We start from the raw sequence: 10,755 nt of genomic DNA on the forward strand, positions 1-10,755 counted from the left end.
ATCAGAGCAGGCTTCTTGGAGGATGTGGCCTTAGCTGGAGGGCAACAGGCAGAGGGTGGTGTAGGGGTCAGAGCTGAGGTTGGCCTGTGGTGCATTAGGGTGGAAACCAGCCCTGTCACTCTGTCACACCATCACCCGAATGCCCCACCCACACAACCTCCTTCTTGTGGCACTTCGGCTTGACCCACGTCCCCACGTCTGGCTGAATCTTTGCACCTTGTCCACTGGGCAGAGGTGTTTGGATCTCCTGTCATTTGGAGGAAGCTGATTTTCTGCTGTCCAGTTTCTCTCGAGTTCGGGTGGCTCTGGCTGCCCCTGTAGCGTGATGTGTGTGTGTGTGGTCTGCCCACAGGAACGGCCTGTGGAGGTGGGTGACTGGAGGAAGAACGTGGAGGCCATGTCTGGCATGGAAGGCCGGAAGAAGATGTTTGATGCTGCCAAGTCTCCAACCTCCCAGTAGAGGTAGCTAGAGACGGGCTCCCTTCTTCTCTGGACTCTCGGAGTCTCAGGGGAGCAGGAGACTCCAGGTTGGGGGCTGGGAGGTGGAGTGGAGTATGTGCAGGAAGAAGAGCACCGTGAGGCTCAGCCCTTGCCGCTCAGGCCTGCTTCTGCTTTGAGCCTTTTTGTTCCCCGCTGTATACAACTGGGGGTTGTGTCAACTCAGTGGCCTTGGGCTCAGCATCATCCATATCACAACTGATTGGCCCCACCCCAGACCCACTGGACTGGAGAGAGTGGGGCTGGGTCTGCCGTCTGCATGATTCTGAGGCTCACAAGAATCTGAGATCACTGGGTTAGATGATCCTAGAGGCCCTCCCCCAGCTCCGACTTTCTGAGACTCTAAGGTCTCATAAATGCCTCCTGAGGATGCCCCTACCCCGTGTACCCTGTAAAGTACCCAGTACTCAGTCCCTGCTCTAAGGGAGGTGCCATTTGGAAAAGTTAAGACCTCCCATTCTACAAAGAGCTGGAGAACCTGGGCAAAACAGTCACTTTAGGCCACATGAAGCCCCGGGCAGGATAGCTGAGCGCATGCGCAGTAGGGCAGGCGGCTGCAGATGGCGCATGGCAGACCCTCTGGACAGAGGAGTCCTCTGATGAATAACAGGCGAGTGTGTGAATGAAGGGGACGGGCATGTTGGAAGATCTGGGGATGCAACAAAAGTAGAGAGGTGTGAATTAGCGAGTCACAGAGGAGGATGGCAAGACCAGACAAGATCCAGGGAGCAGCCTAGAAAGAGAGAAAGGATTTGGGTCCTGGGCTGAGAAGCTGAGGTTTCACAGGAGACACTAAGGATGGTGATTCAGTCCAGGATGCACTAGAGAGAAGCCTGGGGGTTGCCTGTGCTGCCTGTAAATCAGGGATTCTTAAAGAGCACATGTCACTGTAACTAATGGCTTCTGTCTCTGTCCCCACAGGCGGGCTTGCTATGCTGCACTCTGTGCTCCTGCTTCAGGCTCCTTCCTTCAAGCACACTCACCTGTCTCTGCCCCACCTCTGTCTGGAGCATCTCACTTGACCCCTCCTGCACGCTGTTCCCTCCAGCCTGCATGCTCTCCCCGGAACCAGGAAGCAACACGCACAGTACGAGAGGAGATTGAGGAAAGAGAAAGCCTGCTGAAGACCTCCCCGCAGTGAGGCCAGCCTGTGGTGCAGCGAGCTGAGGACGGCAGGGAGAGCACCTTCCTGCATCCCTGTGCAGCTCCCCTCCACTGCTGCTGTGACATGTAGTGTCCACGGGCATCATGGCTTCTCCATTAAAAATCCAGTTTCCTGGTCATTTCTGTAGCTCTGACCACTATCAGGGGCTCAGAAGAAAGGGAAGATGTGGAGTTTGTGAATAGAGGGATGAACTGGGCTTCAGGGACCATCCACAGTCAGGAGCTCAGAATCAAAATTGGTGCCTGCCTGTTAAGGTCATCCTGGGTCGCCTTCTGCCTAGTCCTGCTGACATTACACTCTCTATCTAGCATGCTCCACTCACCAAAACCCTGACCTCTGAGAACAGACTTGGCCCTACCTGAGACTCCAGTCACCAAGAAGGGCATATCCATTCAGTTTCCTGCCCTGCCTGATTTCACATCCCCACCCCGTCTGCAAACCTGGGTGGGTCACTGTGGTGCCAGATTTGCCCTCTAGTCCTGCTAGCAGAATGCCTTGCAGTTCCAAGATCAGCCACTAGGTGGCTGCTTCCCTGCTCTCCCTGGGACACTCCTTGTCCTTCCTGCCATTGCTCTCTCCACTCTCCCCTCACACTCCTGCACCCATCATACCCCCTCAGGACTGATTCTTTCACCAAGGTGGAGGCAGCTGGTGGTCTGACCTCTGAATCAGGTTTTTTCTTCTAACATCTGGATGCAAAGCCTCTGAGGGGTGTGGGGACTGGGGCAGCCCCCTCATCCCCAAATACTGAGGAAAGTGGCTCCTAAGGAGCCGAGACCAAAGTTCTGGGCTAGAGTGCAGCTTGACTTTTCAGGGCTGTGTCATGGTGATGCCTGGCTAAGCCTACACGGAATGGCTGGTCCCAGACCTGGGGCCCTTTGTCATTTGGACTGCCCCAGCACTGGCCCTAGAAGAAGCTGAGTTGTGTGGATGGCCCTCCTTTCACCTGCCCCTGCTGATGCCCTGTTGTACTCTCTGATTCCAGCATATCAACTGCCATAAATGCTAGAGGCTGGTGCAAAGTGCAGGGCCAGCCACCCTGGGCCCCTCTCTGGCATCCCGGCCTGCTGAGCCTGCCCTCCCCCTCCAAGGGAGCCACAATGGGGACCAACAACTTGGGATGAAAAGGGGAGACAGCACTGCGTGGGGGGCTCTTGAAACAAACAGGTCAGCGGGCAGAAAGGCAGATGTGTGCAGGGAACACACCTTCCACCACACACACAGCCCTTAGGCACAGACACACCCAGTCACACACAGCCTCTGAAGAACCTGACGGGGCTGGTCTGCAGCACAGAGCATGGGATTAGGATTCGTGCCTGGGCAGCCACAGAAACCCACCCTTCCCTGCCTCACGGGGCTGCTCTCAGCTGGCCTCCCTCCAAAGCATGTCTCTGTGCTTTGTCTCTTCCCAGCCCTTCCGTAGAGCCTGACCCCCCAATCTAGAGCAGAATCTCAGTCTTCCAGCTGACTATTAACCTGGGGCCCCAGCTGATTGGGGTCTCCACCCTGACCTGTGGAGGAAGAAGAACTGCCCAGGGCCTGACTCAAAGCAAACACGGGGCCAGGTGTGGTGGCACATTTCTGCAATCCCAGAGACCTGGGGCTGAGGCAGGAGGATCGTAGGTTAGAGACCAGCCTGGGCAACTTAAGGAGATCCTGCCTCAAAATAAAAAATAAAAAGGGCTGGGGATGTAGCTCAGTGTTGGGGGATCCCTGGGTTCAATCCCCAGTACCACAAAGAAAAAGAAGAAAGAAAGAAAAAAGAAAAAAAAGAAAATACTGGGGAGCAGAGGACCCTGGGAAGGGGGCGTAGGGCCCCTAATACCAAGCCTATGGCCTTTTGGGAAAGGGACTGAGGGCCAACCTAGAGGACTCTTGAAAGTCATTAGGTCCTTCCTTCTGCTTCCAGATGGGACTAGACCTTTCCATCTCCTTGAGGGTAGATAAGCACAAAGGTGGGCATCAACACTTGCTTTTTGCAAGAGAAGATGGAGAGCCTGAGCAGACCTGGGAAGGGAGGGAGTCTGCCACAGCTCCCCGGGGAGGCCTCTGTGCAGGGCTCCATAGCTATAAGCATGAACAGGGCCTAGTGTGGAGGCATGGTCACTGGAGAGCCCTGATCCCCATCCAGGTCCTCTCTGCAGGGAGAACCCTCACGTGGCTGCCTGGCCACAGGGGAGCAGGGCAGAGGGCGGGGCCTCCTGCTGACTGGCAGCTCACACAGCACATTACTACAACCAGGCACTGCCGTCAGGATCCTTCACAAAATCCCCAGGTGCAAACACTTTTACTGTGCCCTTTCTATAGAGGGAGACACTGAGGCACAGGGAGGCTAATGACTCCTGTGGTCACACAGCAAGAAGTGGGGCTGGGATTTAAGCCAAGAAGTCTGTTGGTGTCTATACTCTTATTCCCTACTTTAATTAATAATACTATTTCAAATAAGAATGAAGATACTATGCTGAATGCCTTATTGGAATTGTAACATTATATTCTCATGAAGCCTAAGAAGTGGGTATCATTATCTCACATTTCCACGAGAAAAAAATGGAGTCTTGGAGGGTTTACAAATCTTCCTCTAAGTCATAGGGTTTAATGATTGCAGACTGCAGATTGGAACCCAGGTCCCAACAGAGCCAAAATAGCTACTGTCCAGGAGGGACACAGCTGGGGACAGGGGCCCTGCATACGTACTGGGGGAGTTCCCACATCCCCACCCAGGAGGAAATATTCAAGTGAGATGAAGGGACACCCAGGTGGGCAAAGGTGAGTTCTCCCCCAACAGCAGGGCACATCTGGGAGTGGAGGCCTTGGTAGATGTCTCTTAAGAACTGACAAAAGACAGCTGGGTGGACACCCCTCTACCCACAGCTGGAGATGGGCCTGGTGCTCCTCCCTCCTTGTAGGAATGACCAGGGCAAGATGCCACCTGCTGTGGCCCCACCTGTCCTGGAGTGTCAGGAGGCCAGGGCTGATCCCCTTCCTCTAGAGTGCTTCACCCCCATGGAACCCAGAGTCTGAGCCCAGCTGTGGGTCTGGAGCCCACTTAATGGCAGGGGCGCTCAGGGTAGGGCCCGGGTGCTCCGGGTTGCTGGGGCTAAAGTGCCCTGTTGAAGGAGGGAGGCAGGTTAAACATTAGCCACAATGGCCCCCCACGAAGTGAGTCACACTCCCCACTAGGCTCTGGGCTGGGCAGCCAGGGGGGCCGTTTCGTTCCAGGTGGGTGACCAAGCTGCTGAAGCCTGGGACAGGTTGCTGGGACCAGTGCAGATGGCAGCTTCCTCTCTTGACCCCATAGGACTCTCTCTTTGCTCAAAGTTCCCCAGAGCTTGCCAGCATTGTGGGTAGGCAGAGTCTCTCCTTCCAGAACACACTCGTAAGCTGGCCTATGGATCTCCCAAGGCCAAGGCTAAGCAGGGTGGGTCTTTATATCCCTGTGGCACTGGCACAAAGCCTGCAGTTATCTGGAGCCTGGAGAGGGAAAGTGACTCGCTCAAGGTCAATAGATCTAACCAGGGCTAGGACCGGGGTCCCTAGAACTCCCAGTCTACTCCCAGTCCATCCCAGAAAACTGGATGTGGGCAAGCTTTGGACTCCCAGGCAGAGACCAAGGCCTGGGGACCTGAGCAGGCTCCCCAACTCTGGTCCCACTCAGCACTCTGTCTGGCTCCAGTGACAACAAGTGCTCATGCTTACTGGCCGGCCCAGGCTGGGGAGCCTGGTCCTCTGCTGAGGCTTTGGGATTCAGGAGAGGAATGGCCTCCCCTGGGTGCCCTGGCAGGCGTTCCAACCTGGAGCCTCTGGCAAGGAGAATGTGATTATCTGTACGTGCTTAGTGACGGGGTGAGCTGGTGTGTGTGGGCACGTGTAAGGAGCTGGCTAGCTGGTGTGTCAGGGGACAGACACCTGTGTGGCTTGACACTAGTGCTTCCTGGAAGCCTTCCTCCTATCTGGCTCTTTGTGGTCCAAGTCTCAGTTGCTCTGCCCTACAATGAGCAAAGGAGGGGCACAGATGCCATGAGGTTTTCATAAAGCTAAATTTTTCTGTGCAAAGGGCCCAGCTTTGTTCTAAAGCATGCATGCTTCCATTTTATTATTTAAATTAAAATAGACTTATGGAGTGAGAGGATAGGAGGTGGTGACTTGTTTCCTCATTTATTTACAAAGCAAAATGATATTATAGGTTGTAAACACTAAAACCCAGGGACACTTGTCCTGGATCTTTGCAGGGTGTGGGTCTCATGCCACATTTTTTCTTCTCCTCTTCCCTCAAGAGTCCCACAGGCATGGCAGCTGCTGGTGGCAGGGGGTGGTAGACTGGAAACAGAACTGAAATGTCAAGCCATGACCTCCAAGTCAGCTGTCCAGGGCTGGGGATCCCCCAGATTTCCACTCTAGCCTTCTGGAAAAGAAGTTGCCCTATGAATCTTACATTTGGGGGGATTCCAAGCCTGAACTTGGAAGTTCTGGGGCCCCCCTCAGAACCTCAGGGGAGGGGGAAATGAAGTGATCCCTCCCCCAGTCCTGGCTGAGAAATGGTGAAAAGCTCTGGCCCCTGACCCGGGAATACCCAGCTGTGCTAAGCGCGGAATTGGTGGACTCTCCCTGGAGGAAGTGAGTGACACGTGCTTACGTTTTAAACATTCGAAGTTATTTAAAGAATTATAAGATGAACACCCAGATAGCAACCGCCCACTTTGAGAACTAGGATATTGCAAATGCTTTTAAAGCCCTGTGTGCCCCTCCCCAGTCTTGATGCCTGCCTGTCTATGAAGGTAAATGTGGGCCTCGATTTCATGTCTAGAGGAACCCTCCTGATCCATGGTTTTGCTTTCTGTGGTTCCAACTACCTATGTCAACATGGGTCCAAAAATGTTAAATGGAAAGTCCCAGAAATGGACAACTCATAAACTTTAAATTGTGCACTCTTCTAAGTGGTGTGATGAAGTCTTGCTCTAAATCCTGCCCTGGACGTGAACCATCCTGCTGTCCAGCATGTCCATTCTGTGTAAGCTTCCTGCCCGTCACACACTCGGCCATTGCTGTGATAGGATCCATTGTGCCACATCATAGCGCTTGAGTTCATGTAGCCCTTGTTTTACTTAATAATGGCCCCAGGAGAGGAGTGATGCTGACACTTTTTATCACAGTGCATTGTCGTAATCATTCTATTTTATAGTTAGTGGTTTTGTTTTGTTTTTTAGCCCTGGGGGATTGAACCCAGGATCTTGAACATGTTCTAAGCACTTGTTTCTACCACTGAGCTATACCACCAGTTCCTTTATTATCAATTACTGCTGATCTCTTTATTGTGCTTTATAAATTAAACTTTATCATAGGTATATATAGATGTCTGTACATACACACACACATAGTGTACATAGGGTTTGGTGCTATCTGTGGTTTTAGGCATTCCCTGGGGGGCTTAGACTGTATCATCTGAGGGTCTGAGGGTCAGGGGAGCTGCTATATGGTTATCTGATTTTCTTTATAACATTTCTATATGTTTATGAATCTCCAATCAGTGAATTGCCTAGTTTTTCATCTTTTTATAAATCTTACATAAATGCATGCCTTTTGCTTTCCCCCTTTAAAAATAAAGTCAAATTCATTCTTGTTGATAACTACAGTTCATTCATTTTCACTGCCATGAAATGATGAAAACACCATTATTTCCTCATTTATTTTCTTGCTCATGGACATTTAGATGCTTTCAGGTTTCTTCACTACCAATGGTAGACTCATCCTTGAATATTCATGAGCAACTGCTGGTGGACAAGATTGACACGGTCACTTATACTCCAATGGTTACCCTGAGAATTGCTGAGGCTCCATATCTGGTTTTCCAGACCCAGGGGACCAATGGTCTTGGATTCTTAGACCACCCTGACCTCAGTTTCTCCCTGACTCAGTCTCTCAATGTCACCCTTGGCAGAGGTTATCAGGCTACCTGGTTTTCCTGTTATTCCCCAATTGAGTTAGTGCAATTCTCCAAACCTTTATTGATTGCCTACCATGCCAGGCACAGTGTCGAGGGAGTACTGGGCAAATAAGACACTCTTTTCCTCTCTCTGACACACAAGAGGTTCAGGGAGCCTACACATGGGTGCAGATACTGACCTCCCTGCCCCCAAAGAATCACTGCCTCCTCCTTCCTACTGACATTTCCCCTGAGTGCTCTAGAAAACACAAGGTAAAACTGTCTCTTGAGCTTCCACATCAATGCCCAGTCCTCTATTGGACAGCTCCACCTGGCATCTTCAGGGACCTTAAATCCAAATGGATAGAGGCCAGTCATGCTGCTGGCCATCTTCCCATGTACTCCCCACAACACAGAATTATCAGGCTGAAATGCCAGTGATACTAAGGTTGAGAAACTCTTGGTGGTCTATGAGCTGTAGTCACCCTCCTCCCTAAGTCCTTTCCCCAAACCCTGTCTCATTGGTGGCATCTGTATTCACCCAGTCCCTCAAACCAGGAAGGGAGCCACCAGTCATGGTCAATGGATTCAGTCCTGACAATTCAGTCTTTCAAAACTCTTGCCAACATCTTCTCCCTCCCTCCTCCTAACTGCCCTTACTCAAGCCCCCTTCATTTCTTTTGTGGGCTATAAAAATACACCTCCCCCAAAGTGTGTGTGTGTGTGTGTGTGTGTTTGCCTCTAGAATGGGGCATGTCTTGAGATCAGGAGCCAAGTCCTCATTATCTGTCCCTGAACCATAACTCCTGCTACTTGTGAATGTGACTTATTTGGAATTGAATATTTGCAGGAATAATCAAGTTAAAATGAGGTCAGACTGGATTAGGGTTGGTCCTAATCTTATAAGAAGAAGGAAACTTGGACACAGACACAAAGACTCACAGAGAATGCCATGTGACAACGGAGGTGAAAACTGGAGTCATGCAGCTGCATACCGAGGAACTCCCAAGAATTGCCAGCAAACACCAGAAGCTTTAAGAAACAAAGGATTCTCCCTAGGGCTTTGGGGAGAGCATGGCTTTGCCAGCACCATGATCTCAGATGTCCAGGCTTTAGAAGTATGAGAGAATAAGCGTTGTTTAAAGCTACCCCTTTCGTTACAGCAGTCCTTGGAAACTAATATACTAACCCTGCACAACGTATTGTACCTGGCACACAGGAAGTGCCTGGGTATATACACAGTGCCTCCCTCAAGGAATTTTTTGGGCAATTACATGTGTATAATTGCTTGTTGGGTTATCTGCATACCAAAATGAAATAAATAACAAAAGGAAAAAAAATCCAGAAACCAACTTCATACCTAAAACTTCCATGTTTTAGGTTTTTATATTCACATAGAGATAATATTGGATTTTGGGCTTTTAGAAACTGGACTGTACTCTAGCTTTGTTAAGTATCTCTGGCAGGATCAGACTTCAAATAACCAGGATACTTTTCTTCCTATATTGAAATGACATCACGGACCAATCATGGGGAGAATATTCACTGTGTCTCCAGGGAAACAGAGGTTGCCTGGGACATGCCCAGCCTTGGATCAGCATATCCAAGGATATTGACTATTGCCAATTCCTCTTCCCCCTGGAGAGAGCAAACAGCTCAGGGTCGTGTCTTTGAGCAGAGTGCTCATAACCGTCTGTGGCCTTATCAGTCTTCATGCTGCTCACTCCCCTGTCACCATCAGGGAACTCATTTGATTCTCACAACCTGGAAGGAAGCAAAGCCAGGTATCATTATTCCCACTCCACAAAGGAGAAAACTGAGGCAAACTCATAAATGGCAGAATGAGCACTCAAAGCCATGTCTCCAGGATCCCTGACCAGAAGTCACTCCCTGAGCCTCTCACATCATCTCCTATGCAAGAGGAGGAAGGGCCCTTTGGGCAGGAGGTACCTTAGGCAGGTGCACCTGGTACTTGGCAGCTCCTTGCCCTTCATGGTGAGGTCTGAATTGGAGGGCAGCATACGGACCACCAGCCCTGGGTTAGCACTTGGAGGCTGAGACAGTGCAGCAAGGGCCAGCAGAACCCTGGCAGTTCCTGCCCGCCATCTTCTCCTCCCTGTGCAGGGGCTGCATCTCCTTCCTCTCAGAGCAGGATCTATGCAGCTACTACTGCTGACCCTGCAATCCTGATCTCTCAGGGCAGATGAGATTCCCCACCTCAGCACCTGACCCTCTCAGCACCTAAATAGCAGATTCCTGGATAGAAAGCACCTGGCATTGCACAGACCAGATGGACACCTGTGCAGGGCTGAGCAGCCTCAGATTGCTCCAGAACTCTAGTCCATTAGCTGGGCTTCCTCTTCCCTTCTGAGGGAGCAAAGCTGAGATTCCTCAGTCCTGTCACACACCCTGCCCCAGCGCCCACAGTTGGATCTCAGAGCCTAAGGATGGTCCTTTGCACATTTGGGTTTTCAGTGCTGTGGGCAATGATGTGCTTGCGGATTTGAGTCCAGAGTGTCACCTAGGGAGGGGTCGTTTTCCTATGCACGTGTTTTGTACGCAGCCAGAGGAAGCCAAACCTAACCTGTCTCCGGGGGGTCTGTTGGGCAGGCGGTGCCAGATTACTGTAACCTGCTCCCCTTTTCCGCTTCCTGCCCCTGGATTTCTCGGGGCTAAGTCGATTTCCAGGCAGAGAGCTCAGCCTGACCCCGATCTTCGGATCCCCGCCCCTCCGCCCCACTCCCTGGTACTCGGGGCCGCGACACTGCGAGAAGAGGCGGCCCAGCGCCAAGCTGGTCTGACTGGTTCTGAGCAGGAAGTCGCCCGCCCTCGCCCGGGGCAGCCGAGCAGCCCCGCGCTCCACCGGGCGCCGTCGGTGAGCCCGCGGCCGATCGGACAGTCCACCCGGCGCTCGCCCCGCGCGGCCAGACCAGCCGGTCGGAGATCAATGCGGCTTTGTCTGGGCCGCCCACACCCCAGAGGCCGCTCCCGGGTCGGCAAATTGGAGCGCAGCGGCGCGGGGCGCGAGCGCGGGTGAGATAAGCGGCCATGTGATCCTACCTGGGCCGGGGGAGGGGCGCGCAGGTGAGACGCGGCGACGGGCGCCCAGCACCCAGCACCCAGCACCCAGCACTCAGCACCACGCACGCGGCGGCCGCGGGGCTCCAGCAGC

At 52.4% G+C, this 10,755-nt stretch overlaps 1 protein-coding gene across 1 annotated transcript in view; it reads left to right on the top strand.

Annotated features, from left to right (window-relative positions):
• Tnni1 (troponin I1, slow skeletal type) overlaps positions 1-1,781 on the top strand; it is a 112,507-nt gene extending 110,726 nt beyond the window's left edge. Inside the window, exons 6-7 of the mRNA XM_077802996.1 lie at positions 353-462; positions 1,420-1,781. Coding sequence (XP_077659122.1) covers positions 353-460 — 108 coding nt within the window. The 3' untranslated portion in view covers positions 461-462; positions 1,420-1,781. The remainder of the gene's footprint in view (positions 1-352; positions 463-1,419) is intronic.
• Positions 1,782-10,755: the final 8,974 nt, after the last annotated feature.

This window comes from Urocitellus parryii, chromosome 9, assembly GCF_045843805.1.
Source record: "Urocitellus parryii isolate mUroPar1 chromosome 9, mUroPar1.hap1, whole genome shotgun sequence".
NCBI lineage: Eukaryota > Metazoa > Chordata > Mammalia > Rodentia > Sciuridae > Urocitellus > Urocitellus parryii.